Source organism: Chanodichthys erythropterus, chromosome 13 (genome assembly GCF_024489055.1).
Source record: "Chanodichthys erythropterus isolate Z2021 chromosome 13, ASM2448905v1, whole genome shotgun sequence".
NCBI lineage: Eukaryota > Metazoa > Chordata > Actinopteri > Cypriniformes > Xenocyprididae > Chanodichthys > Chanodichthys erythropterus.
This window is the reverse complement of record NC_090233.1, coordinates 41,173,629-41,197,759: the sequence shown is the minus strand read 5'-3', so window position 1 is coordinate 41,197,759 and position 24,131 is coordinate 41,173,629. Positions and strand designations below refer to the sequence as shown.

The following is a 24,131-nucleotide window of genomic DNA, read 5'->3' as shown; positions in this document are numbered from 1 at the left end:
TGTTTCTGAAAACTTCTGGAATCCTGGAAGCACATGATATCTTCATTTTGACAGGGGTATAATTTGCAGTATGCGTTTCATTTACAGGTCTTAAACAGCTGGTCATAAATACTTCTCTCTATATAAAGCTCTCTGGGGGAGCAGGGAATATCATCTACATTCTTCCATGAGCGGAGTTAAACACAGGACTGTTTGTCTTGAGCTGTGAAATAGAGGCAGCCATTTTGATGTGAAAAAAGATACGGCCATCTCAGTACACAGAGGGGCTTGCGACAAACGATTCGTATTTGGCAGGTTATGATTGATGATGGCAAGGTCCGGGGGACACTGGGAAGGCCAATGACCTCTGGTCTCAGGCCAGGCCTACAGGGGACAACAGTCCTGGCATGAATTCACTCACAGTGGGGGAGAACCTTTCGTGTATTGGTTTTTAATGTGTTCCGGACACATAGTGAAGCTGAGAAGATTTCTTGAACCGAAGTTTTCATTTTCTATCGTCAAGCTGTTATTTGATCCTGTGACTGGACTGATGTGGAACGTCATTCTGAGAAGGAAATCTTTTGCTTTGGAAACAATGTGCCTTTGCAACTACCCAAAGTACTCTCTAACAGTAAAAACAGTAATATTGTGAAATATTATTATGATTGCAAATGTTTTGTATTTTAATATTACGGTGACCCAGTTGTGCACAACACAGCGAAATTAAAAAAGCAAACATAAGTTCACAACACAACGAAATAAAGCCACAACACAACGGAAACAAGCCACAACACAATGAAATAAAGCCACAACACAATGAAATAAAGCCACAACACAATGAAATCAAGCCACAACACAATGAAATAAAGCCACAACACAACGGAAATGCTCCCGACCACTAAGGGGCTCTCAGAGCTTGGTAATATTAGTATTCCTTGCCAATGTTCTATAAAAAGTTGACAGTCAACAATCTACAAAGATATCAATACCATGATTAGTTTTAAGTGTGTAAGCATTGTATATCGACATGAAATATTAATTAAAAATCAACTACAGGCACAATAGCTTCATATTTATACTTGTGAATGATTTGACGCGATACCACGGCGCATGATGAAGGGAACGTCTGCCAATTCCACCAAGTGGTTAAAACGTATAATTTGTCATTACAATGACTTTGTTTAACATTTAAAAACAGACATGTTCAAATTCCAAAGCTTGTTAGTTCCTGTTGGTAAGATTGACAAGCTTTGGAATTTGAATATGTCCGTGTTTAAATATTATATGTAATTTTAATGAATACAAATATACGCTTTAACCACTTGGTGGAATTGGCAGACATTCCCTTCACTATGCACCTTGGTAGCGCACAAATCATTCATAGGTATAAATAAGAAGCTATTAATTAATATTTCATGTCGATATACGGTGGTTACATACTGTTAAAACTAATCATGGTATTGATATTACATATAACATATATAGAACATTGGCAAGGAAAACTAACTTTACCGAGCTCTGAGAGCCCCCTAGTGGTCAGGAGCATTTCCGTTGTGTTGTGGCTTGATTTTGTTGTGTTGTGGCTTTATTCCATTGTGTTGTGGCTTGATTTCGTTGTGTTGTGGCTAGATTTCGTTGTGTTGTGGCTTTATTCTGTTGTGTTGTGGCTTGATTTTGTTGTGTTGTGGCTTTATTCTGTTGTGTTGTGGCTTGATTTCGTTGTGTTGTGGCTCTGTTCCGTTGTGTTGTGGCTTTATTCTGTTGTGTTGTGGCTTGATTTTGTTGTGGCTTGATTCTGTTGTGTTGTGGCTTGATTTCGTTGTGTTGTGGCTTGATTTTGTTGTGTTGTGGATTTATTCTGTTGTGTTGTGGCTTGATTTTGTTGTGGCTTGATTCCGTTGTGTTGTGGCATGATTCCGTTGTGTTGTGGCATGATTCCGTTGTGTTGTTGCTTGATTTTGTTGTGTTGTGGCTTTATTCTGTTGTGTTGTGGCTTGATTTTGTTGTGGCTTGATTCCGTTGTGTTGTGGCTTGATTTCGTTGTGTTGTGGCTCTGTTCCGTTGTGTTGTGGCTTGATTTTGTTGTGTTGTGGCTTTATTCTGTTGTGTTGTGGCTTGATTTTGTTGTGGCTTGATTCCGTTGTGTTGTGGCTTGATTTCGTTGTGTTGTGGCTCTGTTTCGTTGTGTTGTGGCTTTATTCTGTTGTGTTGTGGCTTGATTTCGTTGTGTTGTGGCTCTGTTCCGTTGTGTTGTGGCATGATTCTGTTGTGTTGTGGCTTGATTTTGTTGTGTTGTGGCTTTATTCTGTTGTGTTGTGGCTTGATTTTGTTGTGTTGTGGCTTTATTCCGTTGTGTTGTGGCTCTGTTCCGTTGTGTTGTGGCTCTGTTTCGTTGTGTTGTGGCTCTGTTTCGTTGTGTTGTGGCTTGATTTCATTCCGTTGTGTTTTGGCTCTGTTCCGTTGTGTTGTGGCTTGATTCTGTTGTGGCTTGATTCCGTTGTGTTGTGGCTCTGTTCCGTTGTGTTGTGGCTCTGTTTCGTTGTGTTGTGGCTTGATTTCATTCCGTTGTGTTTTGGCTCTGTTCCGTTGTGTTGTGGCTTGATTCTGTTGTGTTGTGGCTTGATTCCGTTGTGTTGTGGCTCTGTTCCGTTGTGTTGTGGCTTGATTCTGTTGTGTTGTGGCTTGATTCTGTTGTGTTGTGGCTTGATTCCGTTGTGTTGTGGCTTGATTTCGTTGTGTTGTGGCTTGATTTCGTTGTGTTGTGGCTTTATTCTGTTGTGTTGTGGCTCTGTTCCGTTGTGTTGTGGCATGATTCCGTTGTGTTGTGGCTTGATTTTGTTGTGTTGTGGCTTTATTCTGTTGTGTTGTGGCTTGATTTTGTTGTGGCTTGATTCCGTTGTGTTGTGGCTTGATTCCGTTGTGTTGTGGCTTGATTTCGTTGTGTTGTGGCTTTATTCTGTTGTGTTGTGGCTTGATTTCGTTGTGTTGTGGCTCTGTTCCGTTGTGTTGTGGCATGATTCCGTTGTGTTGTGGCTTGATTTTGTTGTGTTGTGGCTTTATTCTGTTGTGTTGTGGCTTGATTTTGTTGTGTTGTGGCTTTATTCTGTTGTGTTGTGGCTCTGTTCCGTTGTGTTGTGGCTCTGTTTCGTTGTGTTGTGGCTTGATTTCATTCCGTTGTGTTTTGGCTTGATTCTGTTGTGTTGTGGCTTGATTTCGTTGTGTTGTGGCTTGATTCCGTTGTGTTGTGGCTTGATTTCATTCCGTTGTGTTGTGGCTTGATTCTGTTGTGTTGTGGCTTGATTTCGTTGTGTTGTGGCTCTGTTCCATTGTGTTGTGGCTTGATTTCATTCCGTTGTGTTGTGGCTTGATTCTGTTGTGTTGTGGCTTGATTTCGTTGTGTTGTGGCTAAATTTCATTGTGTTGTGAACTTATGTTTGCTTTTTTAATTTCGTTGTGTTGTGCACTACTGTGCTACCGTATAATATACTTCAGAATGTAATTTATCCTTGTGATGGCTATATAACTATTATTAATGTTGTGTTGCATAATATTTTTGTGGAAACTGACACAATTTTTTTCAGGATCCTTTGAAGAATAGAAATTTCAAAAGAACAGCATTTATTTAAAATAGAAATCTTTTGTAATATTATAAATGTCTTTAATGTCACTTTTAATCAATTTAATGCATCATTGGTGAATAAAAGTATTAATTTCAGACTGGTTTTTCTGAACCATAGAAAATTTGGGCTGTTCCTTAGACTCATTTGGACTACTTTTCAGAGTCATTTAGACTACTTAAATTACATTTTTTTTTAAACATGACAGGTCTAATTCTTCCTTTTCTTTATAATTGATGAAAAAAAAAAAAACAACAACAACCCTGTGTTCGATAGGAACAACAACATGAGGGAAAATAATGTCAGATTTTTCATTTTGGGGTGTACTATCACTTTAAGATACGATAGTTTTTAAAAAATCATGCATTTGTAGATATGCGCACAACATTCTGTGCCAGTCAATAAATATGACATTTATTAACACTGCAGTTCAAAATACAGTGTGTCCTACATGCATTCTGAAATCTTTACTAGGTTGAAGCTCAGATTCCTCTGTAACCAATACTTGTCAAAGGTCTAAATATGAACTTGCTATCGCTGATCATTGACCTTTCCTTTATTATACTGTACTGCTTAAATTTACCTACCAAAAAACGGCAGGTGGATCGTTTGCATCCTGTCATTCATCTTGGTCATGTCAAACATATCAAAATAAGGCTATTGATTGTTTTACAGACATTCAGTTAATATGTAAATTTAAGGATACTGAAGACAACTAAATGGATTTATGCAGATGTTCCTTTAAGAAGATCTAGCAATCAGTTGCAAAAAAAAGTTGAGAAAATCATCATGATAATCGTCAAATAAAAATGGCAATAAAACATTGTTACAATAAATAATAATAAAAAGCAGTACATTTAAATGTTACCATACATTAATTGACCAAATATTTTAATAGTCATGAAGCCATAATGCATAGCTAAATGTTGGCAAAAGCATTACACTGACCATGGCCAAAGAAAAAAGAGAAAGAGAAAGCTCTAAAGCAGAGGTTCAAAGCCTTTTTATTAGATGAAACCCTATTACCATGATTATTTACTTGTACGCATTTATATTTTTAGTTATAATTTATCAAAAAATATAATGGATTTTAGACATACAGCTCTGGAAAAAATTAAGAGACCACTTAACATTGATTTCTGAACTTGGAGTGGTCTTTTAATTTTTTCCAGAGCTGTATATGTCTACAAATGTTACTATTTGGAAAAAATAATTTAGTTGTGCACAAGTGTCCATTAATAAAATACTTATTTTTTTCTTTTTTAAATTAAGACATTTCTACTGCAATACTATTATCAACCCCTAGGGATTTGTGAACCCCCTTTTGAAAAACCCTAAATATAATTTATTTTTACAGGTTGTTGTCAAAGTGTCAAAGAGCTGCGATAACAAAGTTTAGGAAAGTCAGGAAACACTCTCAGCAAGTGCAGCTTTTAATAAGAGCAGTAACCTGATATCAGCTGTTTGTGTTTCCATCTCAAATTTCAACATCAATCTTATTCAACTCAAATATGTCTTGAAATGCCATTTATAATATGCAGTATATCTCTAGTAATATGATCCTCAACCAAGTTTCAAACAAGAAAAACCACTAACGATGTGCTCCTATGAACACCCATATGTCAGTGGAGGCAGCACTTTTAAAATTTCACAGGAGCAAGTGGGTTTGCTCTAGCACAAAAAAAAAGTACACTCAGGATTATCAAATTATCACCTGTCATTGTGCTCCCGAGTGTTGGAAAATTGACCTTCGACAACCACATGTACAATCAGATCTGAAGAATTTAACCACAGTCACTGACAAAATATCCCATAGTACTACTGTAACTTTAACTGCCAAAAATAACATGTAACATCCATATGCAACATCTATGTTTAGAAGGTAGGTGGAGACTCGCAATTTTTTGCCCCAGATATCCAGTGATCGTAGAACCGCACCGGTCTATTAGCATCTACTGAATGAACATGTATCACTGGATATGAGATCTCATCTCAGTTAACAAACAGCTTCAACTGTCATTCACCATAATGAGTGACAAAACTTAATATGGAAAATGTTAAATGGGAGTTCCCGTTCTATTCATGCTGTCAGTGTGATAACACAGCTATGAAAGCCATTTGGTCATTTAACACTATGGAGACATGACTGACAACACAACAGTAAAACAAGTACAGCAGGTAACCTGGATTATGTGCTGGAAGATTCAAATCCATAATAAAGGCTTCATTCTAAAATTATTTTTTTAATAGAATAGTGTAAATCACAAAACTGATAGCTAAATGAATGTTTGTGTGAAATAACCCAGGTGGATTAAAAATCTAATAAACATTTATATGTTTTTGCTCTGTATAACAGTAAGTGAACCCTTGATGACTGCACTAGGTGTACTTAGTGATTAAGTCAATACAGATTTAGACATCAAGCATAAGAACAGAGGCAGCAGAAGCAGATTTAATTATATTTGATCTCATGGCTGAGCTGACGGGAAGAGCTTCACTTCGCTGCATTCAGGCATTTTTATGTTATGGCATCACTAGACTGGGTGACTCCTCACTGGCTGTCTCGGATGGATTAGCCCATGGCGCAATAACAACAGCACGAACCGCGATAAAACCTGCCCTGCATTCCTGTCATCACAAATTCAAACAGATGAGACAGAGCTAAATGACAACTCAGTCCTCTCTGTCATCTGTTGCCTCTCAGGGCAAATAAACCAGATATCCTGTGACCTGTAACTGCCTCAAACATTAAACCAAACCATCAAGGTGGAGTTCTGCTTAAAACAAGAAAATCTGTTGCAAAGATGGTTTGACTAGTCAAAAATGGCCACACATGATGTATAAACAAATATACTACAAAAAAGTGTCACTGGAATGGAAACCTTCAGAAAAAAAATTACTGCGTAATATGTAGGGCTGTAACTAACGATTATTTTGATGATCGATTAATCTATTGATTATTTTTACGATTAGTCGATCAATCTATTGATTATTTTTAAGATGTATATAATTATTTTCTTATCAGTCGATTAATCCTTTACTTAACCTTCCAATAAATAATAACTATTACTTCTGTCATTAATCATTCAACGTTTTATTAAAACATTTTCTCATTAAATACAATAAAAAAAAATTAAAAAATAAAGTTTTATCACAATTGGTGGCGAGTTGTTGAATAAATGAGTCCAATCAAGGCCTAAGTTATTCAGATATTTTAATCAACTAACAAGGACTTTAAATGCTTAACCGCATACAGTAGATAAATTTGAGTCACTTGCCTTGCATCTCACACCCACAGCAGCTCCGGTGGATATGCGGATGAACGCAAATAGTTTTTGCGTTCTGTAAGTAAACTAAACCCATAATCATTATACAGTTCAGTTTGGCTCTCACATTACATTATGTGAGGACAACTAGTTGTCCAGTGCAGTTCCGGTCATTGAGCACGGGTTTGTCAAGAATGTGATTGTGAGTCCTGAAAATGTGCAGGTGCCAGTTTGGTCACAGAATAGATTTGTCATGCTCGTTAAAAATAAATAAATAAAATAAATAAAGCTGTTTGAATGCAACTGTATTAAGCGATGCTGCTATACTAGCTATTAGCATCTGCTCTAGGGTTTTGAGTGAAACATGACAGGGGAGCAGGGATGAACATAAACAGTGCAACGTGTCGCCACATTACACAAAAATCGACGTATTTTCATAAACAACGTAATCAATTACAATGACGCATCGTTCCAGCCCTAGCATAATATAGCACAAATGATGTGGAATAAGGGCTGTCATTTTTTATTTTTTCTATTGAATACATTTATATTATGTGTAGATTTAAATTGTAATAGTAATGCTATTAAAATGCATTTTCATTTTACTAGTAATTTAGAATTTATTTTCAAACTATTTTTTTATTTTCCTCTGTTAATTTTAAAGTGGCATCCTTTTAAAAAGGGAAACAACATTTATAAAACTAATTAGTAAAATTATGTATACATATATAATATAATAAATATACTCATTTATTATATAATATTAAAGTTTTCCAATACTGTACATTTTCAAACACACACTGCTGAATATCTTCCCTTCAAAACTTGGATGTAACAACATCACAGCACTAATATATAATAGGAATGGACAAAAGCACGAAATGAGCTCTCAGACCTGCCAACCTGGGAAAATTTTTTCGAGTACCAGCATGACGGGACACGTTTTTTTAGATTTGAGTACTACGCATGCACAGAGGAGACACCGGGTTTATTGTGACAAATCGTACCAGCGTACTTTGAGGTCAAAAAGCGTACCCGCTACGCAAAATGCGTACATGTTGGCAGGTCTGAGCTCTGAATAGTCAGCTGTCACAATGTTGTGAGCTATTCAGTAATAATCTATTGTATTGCTGACAAGCTGCAAGGTCAGCAACACACCACAATACATTTACACATAGATTTTATTGAGATCCTGCCAAGTACCTTTAATGTAATGTGTAAGGAAGCCACAGTCACAACTGTTAGAAAAGCACATCTGTCATTGTTCATGGATTACGAGTGTTTCTTGCTCAATTCTTCTTTCTCAGAAAAAAAATCCACTGCATTTTCTGTCTGTCTTGCAGACAACTGCGCATGACAATTTCATAATAAAACTTTTTAGTAAATCATACTCAAAGTACACTTCAAACAAAAGTGGTTTGATATTGGCTGTATATTTTATATTACAGCTGTGGTTTTTAATGTACATGAAATCAAATTAAACAGAGAAAACAATTACAACTAAAAGGGGGGAAATCATCTGAAGAACAAAATTATATCTTACATATTCTATCATATTCTATTTGCAGACTGATGTATTATTTTGTTTACGTACACTACCGTTCAAAATTTTGGGGCTGTTAAGATTTTTTTTTATTTATGTTTTTGAAAGAAATCTCTTATGCTCACCAGGCTGCATTTATTTGACCAAAAATGCAGTAATATCAACTTAGATATAAACCAAAATTACAGTGAAAATACACTGTATTACCAAAACAGAGCCACACTAAACAACAAAAACAGTCGTGTGTACTTAAAATAGCTCTGTCCTGTCTTGGAAAGTCTTCAAAGGCTGCAAACTTCCTCATATTATGCAAGGCCATTAAAGTTCCTCTATTTCCTCTATAAAATAACGGAGGCTGATGTCGGCTAAAGCACCTTGGTGGGAAAAACCTCCCTGATGATGTACCTCCCTCCTCAATAAAGCAAAAAAACATTATGCTATGGCCGGCTTACATAATACCAGGATGCTGCCTTCCCCACTGTGGCAAGGTCATCCCCTAAGGGATGTTTTCATATAATCTGAGAGTAATTATAAAACAAACAGCAGAAGCCGTTGTTTCAGATAGCATCAGGGGCAGAAACACGCCACAGTGGCAGCAACACTTCAGAGAAATGGACGGTTCAAGCAGGAAACCTGAAAAAGCCTATCACAATAGTATCTACACACTCTCAGCCTTTACCAAAACAATAAACCCTGCATTTCTATTGTTGGCAGGACTGCAGATGGGTGCTTACACATTTATGATGCTTTGTTTCCAAACACAAGTGGCACACAGTTGTATCAAACCTTCTTATTCCAATTGTTCATATAAAATGAGATCCTCCATATATTCTTAAAAAAATACTGAAAACCTTGTATTTATTCATAAAAACATTTTTTTTTAAACAGACCTGCAAACTCAAAAAAGGTGAAAAAGTGACAAACTTTTTGTGATTTTAACATGTAAATGAAGCATACTGGTGGAAAAGACAGTATTTGCTTCAATAAAAAAACAACAACACTAGGGTTGGGCATTGACACAAATTGGATTTGATTGTGATTCAGAAGTTTGCGATTTGATTTGATTACCTTCGATTCAATATTGATTAATTTGGGGCCTATCTGGTAAACTACAAGGAACCACAGCTGGTACATCATTATAATATTAAAGGTTCAAATTAATTGATTTGTAAGCTACTTGCATATAAATTAAACAAGGAAGTTTTTATAATAATGTTATAATAAATATTTAATGCCATAATTATGTTTCTACTCTTTTTTTTTATATAGCCTAAATGGTGGCTGTCATAAAACGGATTTATACATTCAATATTGAAGCACATGTTAAGTACAAATACAAGGAATATGCAAAAGCCTATAGCACATATATTTAGTAAAATGCTCCTCTCCAAGTTTATTTTTGTAGCTGAATAATGAATTTTTGGGCATTGAACGGTTTTTCAGCGGTAAATGTGACTGTTTTAAGCTGTTTTATTAATGCCTTTCCGTGGCTGAAATTCTGATTGATCGATTACATGTGACATGATGCAGACTTCGGTCAGCTGTACTGTATTTTTCAACGTACCTTTTCATTCATGTTTATTTTGTGTTGTATCTAGTAAAATGGAAGAGATGGTCGGTTCACGTGTCACGCCACAGAGCGCCAAAGATCTTGACAGCCTGAGAGATGTCTATGGTCTCACTCCAGTTTATGGGAAAGTAGCCCATTTTCGCTTCTTGTGAGGTTTATTGTGCTTACAATTTCACACCTACAAGCCCCTCCCCAAAAATCTTTGGATCTACACGATTCACATATGACATATTTTGATAAAAAATTATGAATTTTGCAGAAAAGCGACTAGTTTGCAGGGATGTTAAAAGCTTCTTTTGTTATGTGGTTTGCTATGAAGGTAAGTGAATACAATTTCACCTGGAATATGGCTAAAATATTACCAGCAAGTCCTATAATTACCATATGTGAGCATTATCATCTAAACATGTGGTTTTGCAGTGTGGGTGTGAAGGGGTGTGTGCTGACATTCGTGATCTGAATAGCTATACATAACAAGACTCACCTCTTTTTTGCATGAAACTGAAGAGATCGTCAAGAAACTCTTTCCTTTTCTCATCATCGTCCAGTTCGTATAGCTGTGAAACGATAAAATAGATGCTTTGTTAATATTGTGAGGATTATGAAGCTATAAAAAAAGTGGAGACACTCTACCGTTAAATACATTATATTAAGGCTGGATGCTGATACACCCACACCAGTGGGAAACCACATGCATTTTACGGGCGCTTTTCAATTTATTGGCATATCCATTATGTTTTCTCATCCTGTCCCCTCTCTCTGAATGGACATTCTCAAAAGAGCCTTTTAAAAGCCATCTCGTGAAGGAGAAGACTGCAACCTGATGGAAATATGTTCCTCAACCTTCACTTTCAATAAGTCTTAGGCCACGTTAACAGACGAGCAGGTCGATACAGGAAGACAGAGGGATGACCTTTGGAAACAGCGGGGCACATGGAACAAGGCCCCGGAGATAATAACCGATCATTTAGGAGTGTATTAGCTGTCACCAATATTAAAGGACCAATGCAATCAATGCCTCAGAAAAAGGTACAGTGGGTTTAAAGTGTGAATACGATACAGGCTTTTACCCGTACGTGACATTTCCAAGATGTGAAGCATGAATAAAGCATGTTCTGTTTGAAATATGAAAGGCAAACAAAGAAAATCTCTAATCGTATGAATGAAGCTTTAAAATGCAGTTAAGCCTGTCAGGTCACTTGCACAGGTGACATCTGTCAAAATGTGTATATGCTTCATAATTTCAAGATGTATGGCAATTAAGGTGACATTTGAATCAGTCTGTTAAAAGTCAAGTTAACTTAAACAAATCTACCCTTGCTAAGTGGCTGTCCATATGTGTGGGTTTAATCTGTTTATGCAGATTAACTGTTTGGCAAGTTGTTGAGTGACAGAATGTAAACCCTACAGCAGAACAAGGCACTGAATGTGTAACAAGAGAATCTGGCTTCTCTTAAAGTATGCAGATTTAAACGTAGATGTTGCGCAAGTACGACAAGAAAATCTGGGAAAATATACATTCTAAACCAAAATTTTGTCAAAATTAAAGAAACAAAAAAATATATAATTTCTCATTTGTAAACAATACCAAGTGAATTTTTCCACATCTTCAATACATTGCTCACTTTTATCTGTCCGACTCTCTGCCCATGCCACTTGAAAATGCCAGGAGCTATAACAGTAAATTAGAGATTCATTAAGACTGAGGTGATGTAATTGTGACACTGTCAGTTGCAGAGGTCATCACTAAGCTGGGGTGAACAGTAAAATGGTAATTAAGTCAAAAGCGTAATGATGTCTACAACATTGCATTAAATATTAACAGATGGAAGATACATTAGAGCTCTGCTTCACCTTTGAGTGGTCCATTACAGTCATATTAGGTCTATTCCCAGCATCATGACTGCAGGAATGCAGAGCACTGATGCATGTAGTCTCACAAGACTCACATGAATCTAAATCTTGGTGTGACTGCAATGATTTATATGAATTTGAAATCACTGATTAAATGGCATAATCTATTTTGTTAAATTACATAAAAAATCTCACTGCTAAACTGAGATTCAAAATCTAATTTATACCTGAAAATTAACAAAGTTTTAGAATTTAGGTCACTGTATATCTCTAGGTCACTATTTAAATAACATTCTCAAATCATGCTGAAGAATATGATATTTAGGTTTGACACAAACTTGTGGAGTTCAGCTGCTCGAGTCCTAAGGGACAATGGGAGGCAATCCAAATAATAACACTTTCCATTTACAATTAACTTATTCACTAGGCTTTTAAACGGCATCATATTTAGTATTCATATTTTCATTTAAGCTTTTCTATAAAAAAAACCTTTACTGTTATTGATTTAAATCTCACTGTGTGCACACAAATCACGTCTATGTCATTCATAAGCCAGTATGTCATTCCTTACTGATCTAGTCAGTTGCTGAGCACATGTGTGTTCATTATGAAGCGTCTCAATGATTCCTCATATTTTCGAAAGTCATAAGTTGCTTATAGTGTCAAGCCCCCAAGGCTGTTCTCTGTGCAACACTGTGAATACACCCTGACTCAACCTTCAGCAACTACCGGTTTGTATGGACAAAAAAAGAACGTGATAAATATGTGTGAGTAATTCATGAATTACAAACAAAATATGCCTTTTACATATATGTTTTATAATGTTATTTATTCGCAGAACTAATCAAAAGCAGAAAATACAAAATAAAATATATTTAATCTTGATCTCAGTATATCACTTTAAGTGTTCATGCTGAAAGAAGTATCTCGCCAAGATTTCAGTAGAGGGAGCTCTTCACAACACAATAAATTATCACACAAAGCTGAAATGTTCCGCTTTTCTATCAAGACATTTTTACCAGGACAAAACCAGACCTGGCCTGACTGACATTGAGGGGTTCAACAAAACAAGGACACTTACTCCCAGATTGGGAGTAGAAAAAAACAAACACTTTTTTGTGTTTATACAATTAATGTCCAAGAGAGAAATGTTTCACAATCCTCAAATCAGGTATGTGGGCCAATGACAGGGTGACATTCTTTGTGACTGAAAACACACACCGCTCATTTTGACAAAAGCAACGAAGGGGGAGCTGGGATATGACTTTGAACCCAGTTAAAACGGAGCTTCAGGCAGTCTAGAGCTGCTACATGTCATACTTAAACCTGGAAGCTCAACAGAGGGACTGACTGTTGACCTAAAAGTTTGGAAATGCTTTTACTTCTATATCTTGTGACCTCTGTGACCCTGCAAATAATACACACCCGGTGGTATACTCATGGGCATGCTCATTCAAAAGTCTGGCTAACAGCACAGATGAAAGGCAAAGGTGCAAGTTATTTAATTTAGAAAAAATAAAGGCAAAGTAAAATAACTTAAAGGGTTAGTTCACCCAAAAAAGAAAATTCTGTCATTAATTACTCACTCACCCTCATGTCGTTCTACACCCCGCAAGACCTTCATCTTCAGAACACAAATTAAGATATTTTTTATGAAATCTGATGGCTTAGTGAGGCCTCTATATCCAGCAAGTTAATTTACACTTTCAGTGCCCAGAAAGGTACTAAAAATACATTTAAAACAGTTCATGTGAGTTCAGTGGTTCTACCTTAATATTATAAAGCGATGATATGTTTTGTGCGCCAAAAAATCAAAACAACGACTTTTCAACAATATCCAGTGATGGCAGATTTCAAAACAATGCTTTGAATCTTTTGTTTCGAATCAGCGGTTCAGATCGCGTGTCAAACTGCCAAACTGCTGAAATCACGTGACTGGCGCTCCGAATCACTGATTCGAAACAAAAGATTCGAAGCAGTGTTTTGAAATCAAATATGTTTTTAGTACCTTTCTGGGCACTTAAAGTATAAATTAACTTGCTGGCTATAGACGCCTCACTGAGCCATTGGATTTCATCAAAAATATCTTAATTTGTGTTCTGAAGATGAACGAAGGTCTTACGGGTTTGGAACAACATGAGAACGACAGGGTGAGTAATTAATGACATTATTTTCATTTTTTGGGTGAACTAACCCTTTAAAGGTACAATTTGTGATTTTTTCCGCTAGAGGTCGCTAGAAGCCTATTCAAAACAAAGGCGTAGTTTGATGACGCCAAGTTTTAGAGCGGAAACTTGGGACATGTGGTCTCCATCTCAACAGACGGTGCAAAAGAATAGGGATTGGAGTCTGGAAGAACTCATGTTCGTGGATGCGATTATTAATGTTACTGTAGTATGAAGCAGAGCAGGACCGAGTGTTGCGGGAGCTGAACGAGGAGCTGGAGCGATTGATCAATACACACCTCACGAGCAGCGGGACTTTTATTATGACACAGTCGCCGGCGCCGCTTCCACTTTTCCGGTCATGAGTTTACGGGAGCTGTCCTTGTCGACAGAACCAGCGGCAGATGGTAAACAGTAATTATGTTCCATAAATAAGTAACACAATCCACCATAAAACGTGCAAGAAGTAAATAAGGAACTGCTTGAAGCAAGCTAGTGGTTTGCTGGACACTACTTCCACATTTGTCCACGGCACTGTTGTCATGTGGTTTCTACGTCAGTAAAGGCGGTAACAAAGGTAACTGACGTCATTGACAGGCGACTGCACTGCCCCGTGTCACTGTTTAGAATGGGAATTTTCTCATTATTTACAAGTAGTTGAAAACATTAGAGATATTGTTTGTAATCAGCTGGACAAAATATATAACACTAGCCTAGTGGTTTTTGGATATTTACTGCAAAGATTTTACATATTGTACCTTTAAAGTGTAAGTTTTGAGCTTATTTTCTTATAAAAATGGCTAAATAGTTACAAGATTTTATCTTTTTCAGTTCTAAAAATAACACTTTTATTACTCTTGTTGAAGGGATAAATTACAATAAGAAATATCTTGATTTTTAATTGTTTTAGCTTATTTTAACACTTGTTTCCTTTTTATCTTTTTAAGTCATGTTGTGGCCCCTGGCTGAGAACCAGTATGCCAAGCTGTATAACTGACTGTCATCCCTGCAAACAACTTCCTAGACTAGGCTAGTTTCATGGCTCTCAAAGCACTCTGCAGTCTCTTTATTCTCTAAAATACTAATTACAATCAAAATTTATTTCCATTTATTCATTCATTTAGTAAACAGCTATGTAAAAAATGAGAAAATACAGTATACTGGTCATTATCGCAAAATAAACTCCTTCAAGATGATCTGATCACCCTGTGAGGGTTTATTTTGCGATAATGACCTACATTATAATGTACATTATGCCTAATGTAAGGTAAAAAATAGACTAAAAACACATAATTTGTTTCTTTAGAAAATATATTAGTGCTGTATATATTTATTATTACGGACCAGTGAGATCAAGAACAGAAAGTTAGTGGAATAAATAATTTTGAAGGTAACAATCACCATCTGTGCTAACAAACCACTAATTAACAAGCATCAATACTGGGAAAAAAAATCCCATGACAACAGAATCGATCACAAGAAGCTCCCTCTTTGTGTGTGGCACTGACAGTGTGTGTGAACGTGTGTGCGTGTGTGTGTGTGTGCGCACTGGGTGCCGGAGCTCCTGTGAAACTGCTAGGCTTAATGTGGCTGTGTGTTTAAATGTGAGTGTGTGAGAAGCACAGGCGCAAGGGAGCAGGAGTTAATTAGAGAACAACACGACTGGTCACGCTGGCACTGGTCCAAACTGGCCAACTGCCAGTGCTGCTTTCATTCCATTACACACACACACACACACACACACACACACACAGAGATCTGCAGCGAGCTCAGCTGACATAATGAGATGTGTAAGCTAATATGAAGAGCTGATCTTTGTCTTTCCTTGATGGAGTTCCTCCTAATGGGATTTGCCCGGGTACTTGAGCTGACGGACTGGATTAAGTGGCAGTGAGTTGAGCATGTACTGGCAGAGCTAAGTGTTGTTTTACAGGGCCAGTGCAGGATGCCCCTTTAACTCCCATGTGGAAGGTGTGAGAAAGGCCCGTCTGTGATGAGCATGGACCTTTGCCCAGACTAAATCAGATTGTCATGGTGTAATGGTGTATAAAACTGCTTTGTGAATTCAAAAATCTGTGTCGCCCCTCAAATTAAAATGTATAATGTCATCACACATCTATTATATATTTTACAAGGTTGTATTACAGGCTAAAACAAGCTACTAAATTAAGTATAATGACAATACTTCAGCTAATTTTCTATGGTGTATCTTTTCAAGTAACAAGTTACATTTTCAGTGAGAGCCCCTTATTCATTATCCAGGTCACTTACGTACTCCAGTGAATGAATTTAAATAAAAATTCTTAAAATGAATATTAAATAAATCTTACCTGAACATTAATGTTGTTTGCTGTTAATGTGAGTTGCTGTTAACCACTATGTTTTTGACAAAATATGTAGTATTTAATTGATATGTTCAAATGCTGCCACCCTAATTGAGATCATCATTGTTTGTGTTAGATAAATACTGCTCTGATTTACATAAACTCCCACTTTCCCACTAATTTGTTTCAATCTTAACTATATTGAAATATTTCACTAAATTATGAATTATGTGAAATGCTGGATGGACAAATGTCAATCAATCAATCAATCAATCAATCAATCAATCTAAAGTTACATATTCATAGTTTCTTCTGTTTACATTTTCACATGTTCAGATTGGTCAGTAGCCGTCATATCATGCAATCCTGGCTCAGAAATCAACCACCGCTTCTGCTTTCATCAAGATGGTGACGTGCCGCAGGGGAGAATGTGGGGATGGTCCTTCACCATTTTGTTTTACTGTGTGATTTGAGGACTAACGCTTTGTCCATGAGATTGCAAAAGATGCCTGAAGCTGCTCTGCCTAACCTCAGGTTCCACAGAGATTATCAGATGTAAAAAGGCATCTGAATAGTACTCTTTTTCAGTCTTTGAATCTGATATTTCCTCACATCTGCTTCTGATAATTTTACCTTTGACATTAATGAAATTCACTGTGCTAGAGCCACAGATTGACCTCATAGAGGGGTAAGAGAAAGAAATAAAGAGAATGTGGGATGTCTGACAGAATTTAAGACACTTTAATGGCAGATCCCCATAGTGCAATTAAGGGATTAGGCTGAAAACTGCTCAGCACTCACATTTCGCTCTTTAATTACAAGTGAAAAACACAGCAAATCTTCATAATCACTCAAGCAGAGCCACATGAATTATACATCACCTGACCAGGAAATTTTCTGCATGTGTGTTTTCCATAAATAATTTAATGTAAAAGAATGTACCCATCCTTCAAAGGTTTGTATTTTCTTATGGCAGTACGCTGGCCACGGATTACAGGCAGTGGCTTCATTTCTATTTTCAAATCTGACCTTTGAGAGCATGTATAGAGAATGTAACAGCCTAAACTGAAAGACGCTACATAATGTATTTATCAGCATACACGTACAGTATCATCCAGGGGTGACCGTTGCCTTTTTCTTAAAACTATTAAAAGTGATAGAGCCATAAACTCTATAGTGATGACCGAGGAGCAACTGATAAAGCTTTATTATACAGAATCAAATCTGAATGTACCCAAACTGTACATTGCATTGCATAAAAACTGCTTTTGAAATTGTGGAAATATCACAATCAAAGTTTTACAGGTCTTTTGTGGCACTTCTTTCTTTCTGATGTTGCGAATAAGTGAAATATAAACGTGTATGTTTTGATATGCTGTTGGCAGTGAGGTGTATACTAGTCTCAGCCGCAGACAGTCTGTTCAATGAGCATCTAATGAATATCACACGCAAAACTTGAAAGCTTGCATGATCTGGCAAACTCTAGTCTAATTGATTGGTTTTATGCACACAGGTATTTTATCAGTCCTTCTGGAAACCAAGATGCATTTACAAGGTACTGGACTGAAAAAATAAGTGCTTCTGAGGGAGAAATACTTACTGGATTGCCAAAGTTTATCAGATTACAGACGTCTAATAATTCTGATCACATCAAGTTTATACAACCAAGGTTATAGTTCTTTTTAAACAGTATAGTTAAATGATCTATCCATCCATCCATCCAATTAAAAACAGAAAGTAGCCGAGAAACGTGTGTGAATAGCAGTTGGCCCTATGCCTTTATATAAATTAAAAGTTATGTTCTGATCTTTCATTCTCTCCTACTGTTATATTTTTCAATGTTCCCACGACACTACAAAGTGAAACTATTGCAGGTGTTTTTCATTGCAGTGTTTTCATTTAAAAAATATTTACGTTTTTATAATTTTTAATGTAATTATTTGGTAGTCAGAGGTGTGATGTGTTTTTTTTTTTGTTTTTTTTTTAAAAGGTGCCCTAGATTCAAAAATTGAATTTACCTCGGCATAGTTAAATAACAAGAGTTCAGTACATGGAAATGACATACAGTGAGTCTCAAACTCCATTGTTTCCTCCTCCTTATATAAATCTCATTTGTTTAAAAGACCTCCTAAGAACAGGCGAATCTCAACATAACACCGACTGTAACATAACAGTCGGGATCATTAATATGTACGCCCCCAATATTTACATATGCCAGCCCATGATCGAGGCATTACACAAGGGCAGCCAGTATTAACGTCTGGATGTGCACAGCTGAATCATCAGACTAGGTAAGAAAGCAAGAACAATAGCAAAAAATGGCAGATGGAGCAATAATAACTGACATGATCCATGATATCATGATATTTTTTGTGATATTTGTAAACTGTCTTTCTAAATGTTTTGTTAGCATGTTGCTAATATACTGTTAAATGTGGTTAAAGTTACCATAGTTTCTTACTGTATTCACTGAGACAAGAGCCGTCGCTATTTTCATTTTTAAACACTTGCAGTCTGTATAATGAATAAACACATCTTCATTCTTTATAAATCTCTCCAACAGTGTAGCATTAGCCGTTAGCCACGGAGCACAGCCTCAAACTCATTCAGAATCAATGTAAACATCAAAATAAACACTGTACTTACGTGATTAGACATGCTGCATGACGAACACTTTGTAAAGATCCATTTTGAGGGTTATATTAGCTAGCGAGCTCTTGGGGCGTGGAGCACGAGAATTAAAGGGCCACACACCCTGAATCGGCTCATTTCTAATTATGCCCCAAAATAGGCAGTTAAAAAAATGAGGAAAAAAAATCTTTGGGTTATTTTGATCTGAAACTTCACAGACACATTCAGGGGACACCTTAGACTTTTATTACATCTTTTTAAAAAAGTTCTAGGGCACCTTTAAAGGGTTAAAGTGGAGCGTGACAAAAAAAGTTTGAGAACCGAAGCTTTAACTCAATATCAGTAGTAGTATCAGTAAGTTAACTGCATCACACCATTAACTGAATGAGATTTACCTGTCCTTCAATTACATGTAAAAACAAAATGAATTGCGATTGGTTGCTTTACATGTCGGTCAGATATGTCTTAGACTGTTTTTGACTGTTGTCGGTTAATGAAGATTTACAGGATGAACTTGCAGCTCAATTGGACTTTTGTTGTGTAAAAAGTGATAAGACTTTGTTTAGTTTTATCGCCATCTTTGATATTACTTGGTCACTGTCGCTATGTTAAGCAAATACGGGTTTAACTCCCGTTGCACATTCATACAGACAGTATTCGAGATGTTACTATAATTTGATGTGTGAATGGAATATTTTAAGACTCATACCTGTAAGTAAATGCGGTTGTCAATCCCAAAAACTGACAGTGTGAACGTTCGAAAGTGTTTATAAACTTTTCCAGAAGGTTCACTTTGGCTAACTGTTCTGAACTCTGGAAACAAACTCTAAACAAACTTTGCTTTGGCTCGATTTTGTTTAAAATAACGTCACACCAGTTCTTTGATTTCATTTAAAGTATCTTGAGGCTTTAGCTATATTGAGAATTTCTGTACATATGAGACCTCTACATTGTCTCTACAATGTGTTGATGTTAATGAATGCTATGACCCTACCTCCGTGAATGACATAAGAAAAACCTCCAAGAAATTACACACCATTTATTAATTCAGGACAAACATGGCCATCCATACTTACAGAGTACTCTACCCAAGTGAACTGCGAGCCCAGTACTGACAATATTTTTTTTCTAATATTAACTTATCCTTTTTATTTACAAAATAACTGATTGATTGATTGATTGATTGATTGATTGATTGAATCAATCAATCAATCAATCAATCAATCAATCAATCTATCTATCTATCTATCTATCTATCTATCTATCTATCTATCTATCTATCTATCTATCTATCTATCTATCTATCTATCTATCTATCTAATTAAAAACAGAAACTAGCCGAGAAACGTGCGAGAAACTATCGATTGCTATGGTTTAAACTGTCAAACAGGTTGCACAATAAAAATCCAGCAGTATTTAAGAATTGTATTGTATTAATTATATATATATATATATATATGTCTGTGATTCACTAAAAAGCTCAGCGCTAAAAAAAACGTTGTAAATTGAAAACTTTGATACTCTTCAAAGAGCGCAAATGTACCGGTACTGCTGAACGGCAGGTATCGTCACATTAAATAATCAAATAAATCTTTGGTGAGACAAAGACTCAATTCAGCAGCGACCAAAATATTTTCAATGCAGGAAAAACCTGCAAGTGTATGAAAGAGCTTTCCGTTTGCATGCACATGTATGAAAGGGGTGTGTGAGCTCTGTCTGGAAAGGTTGAAGGTTAGAAAAGTCTACCAACCTCTCTCACTCATTTGTTCTTTTATTTTTAGTGTCGCCTTCAGTTGCTATACACTGACTCAGCCCTATTATTACAAACTTTCCCTTCATCTTTGCTTCTTCAAAGCCAGATGCCCTCTGGTCCCATATAATACAGATTTAGTCACACACAAAATCATTTGGCCAAATCATCTCATTATTGCTGTCAATCTTTTATCATGAGAGATATCCTGTATGATGTTTCTTGTTGTAATTAGCAACAAAAGAGTCCTCTTTCACATGTCATTTCTCGCCGCTCCCTCAGAATTAATTATGACCCATGCTAACATATCATAATCTCTTATGAAACCTGGTTTTACAACATAACATTCCACCTGTCTCTCATTACCTATAAAAATGGGACATGTAATCTTGATAGATAAGCAAGCTTCTAGGCATTTAATCCAACTCTGGGTTAATTCAATTATTCAATGTGTCCCCATAAATGGGCTCAAAGGAGCGTCGTTTGAGTACAATTAATGTGACAAATGTGTTGGGTGTGTGTTTGATGGATGGCGCCCACTCCCAAATAGTTTCTTTACATAAAAAAGAAATGCTGATAGGAGTCATGTTTTCAGATTAAATGGCTCATAACGCATCAGGAAATCTGATGATTAATTAGAAATAACATGTTGGGACTACACTGGTAAGATAATACAAAGACAAACTACACCACCTGACTAAATAAATAAATAAAATAAAATAAATTGGATGACTCATGTATGAAAATTACAGACACCAAAATTAAATGTAGATAATTAAAAAAAAATGACCACTAATCATTTGGTATTTTTTAAAAACATTAACAATTACAAAACCATCACCACATTCAGGCTTAAAAACGTACTATTAAGGGTTTTATAATTATAGATGACTACATATAATTATAACTCTAGATAGATATATAATTGAAGAGTTGGCATAAATATATTAAAGTTTTTTTTTATATTTATTTTTGTGGTATAAATGTACCACATGGCTAAAAAACAAACCATTTTTAGAAAACACTTTTACTAAACTTACAACAAAAGCAATGTTGCTGATCAAATTTATAGTATGTGCCCAGTACCGACGGAAAACAGGCCGTGAGCCTGTCGTGAGAAAATATATCATATGGATTAGCCTTTAAATGCTAATCAATAATTGCATCATTATGCTGTAGCGATGACCCACACAGCATAAACACAAAGAGAGGCTGCTGACATAAAGACTGTACCACTGATATATTGATCACCTCCTCCAATCATTAATTTATGGAAAAATAGACTCAGCACAGTCTTGTGAGAGACGAGGCCTTTGTTTTATTCTGGATCTGAGGGGAAGAGGTAAGGCTCTGTAGTGATAATAAAGTCATCTACTGCCATCATAGTCCTCAAGGTCTTCATGGGAAGTAAAGGGCTAGTGGTTTGTGTGTGCGTGCATGGGATGGGGGAGCTTTGTGATCTCTAATGCAGACATGACACGAGAGGAAGGGAAGCTACATCTCTGGCCTTCACCTGTATTTGAGCCAAGACAAGGGTCAGACATGATTTATACAATAAACAGTAATGAGGATGCAAGGAGTCTTTCTGCTATCTGCATCTGCCTGAGGGAAGATATCATACAACTTGCAAGCCAAAATATTGGTCTAGTCTACCTGAGAATATTTCATAGTCTATATATATATATATTGGCTGTCAATATATTATTTTTTTTAATCGTGATTAATCGCAAACCCTTAATCGCGATTAATCACACACTTATCGTGAAATTAAGCATACACCATTTATCGAGTTTAACATCGTCCATTTTGTCATCATTGCCTATATCCAGCAAAGTAAACCATCAAATTGAAGTGTGATTTTCACAAAACTGTATTTTTCAGCTTTTTTCAAGGTAAATTTAGATGTCTTTCCAAAAAAAGGACACCAAATTATATGATTTCATATAATTCATACATTTATGTAGGCTACACCAAAGCACCCATAAAAAAAAATGTTTCAGAATTCACAGTGTATAGTATGTGCAAGAACAAAGAGCTTGTTTACATTTTAGACAAGACAAGTTTTGACACTGAACAGGACCACATGGAGATGCCAAAAAAACCTAAACCAACCGCCTTAACCTGCATTTAAACTAAAATACACAGCAACATACACAGGACAAATCCAAACATTATCCTGAATGTGTGTGAAAACAACGTGAATGTACTGAAATGTGTCTGTGCACAAATACAATGTGCGATCAGTGCGTCGAGAGCGCTCATACGTGATTTGTATGTGCATCAATATAACAGACTCATGCGTGCTTAATGTACAACTCCTGTACGTCACCGCAATCGTCTTTACTTTGATTGCAATCCTCATCCATCAAAACTTTCATAGCAAGAAGCTGGTTTACTAGCTGAGAAACATAGCTTGCATATCATCTGGCCATACAGAGGTGGGATGTTTCGATGTTTCGTTCAGACAGGAACACTGCAATGCGGGAGGGCTCGCGCTCCTCAGATACAATGACATAATATGACAGAGAGTTTGTTTTAAAGTGAAACAGACACTATTAGGGCTATTATCTATTACACTATTAATCGATCGATTAATCGATTAATTGGATAATTTTTTTTAAACAACCAAAACAAATAATGCATAGCGAAAATGATGTGGCTGTAAAATGATCAAGCATTTGGCTTTTATTTCTAAAAAAAACAGAGGTATTGGTTCCAACTCCAACATTTGACTCCAAAACTAAGCCTATTTATTGCAATTTTTTACCTATTTAGTGTTTATAAGTGCCAGTGCCAACAATTATATAACAATACAGTTAAGTCAACTTACTGTAAAACATGTATAACATGTAAAACTATGAATACAAACTTAAATAGTAAAGGCCATTTGGCCTTAGTTTTGTCGTCTTAATACAACATTACAAAAAAAGGATTGCACCTTTTGCAAATTACCCACCTGAGAACAAAAACACATGCCGTGTGTGAGGAAGAGTGACGCCCCAGTCAGACCAGTTGCTTCATTGCAGTTTGGTACGGCAGAAATAGCCTACATACAATCATTTTCAATAGAACGCTGCATTTGGCTTAATTGCATCACTTGCATTGCGGTGCATTTTAGGTGAAGCATCCGTTAAGAAAATCGCGTCACAACATCACGTCCCTGTGTATACAGTGAATGCATGCTGAAATTATTGTTGCGTGGCTAGTTTAAGCATATGTGATGCATTGCCGCGATTGGTCTGACTGGCGCGTGAGAGAGACGAGGGTGCATGCGTGTGTGTGTGAAGGGGTTCTTTTTTTTAGGCTATACTCTCTTACAATTGAACGTGAATACGTTTACTACTTAAAAACATCAAAGCTAAACATCATATCTATCTTTACTCTCCGCCATCGCGCCAACTAAATTCAAAATGTCACGCGCTATGGTGTGCT

General features: G+C 36.3%; 1 protein-coding gene across 2 annotated transcripts in view; it reads right to left on the bottom strand.

The window, feature by feature from the left end:
• Nucleotides 1-24,131, bottom strand: part of arid3c (AT rich interactive domain 3C (BRIGHT-like)) — an 84,588-nt gene that overhangs the window by 24,380 nt on the left and 36,077 nt on the right. For both annotated transcript variants that reach the window (XM_067408075.1, XM_067408076.1), the window contains one exon: nt 10,460-10,532. In XM_067408075.1, the coding sequence (XP_067264176.1) occupies nt 10,460-10,532 (73 nt within the window). The remainder of the gene's footprint in view (nt 1-10,459; nt 10,533-24,131) is intronic.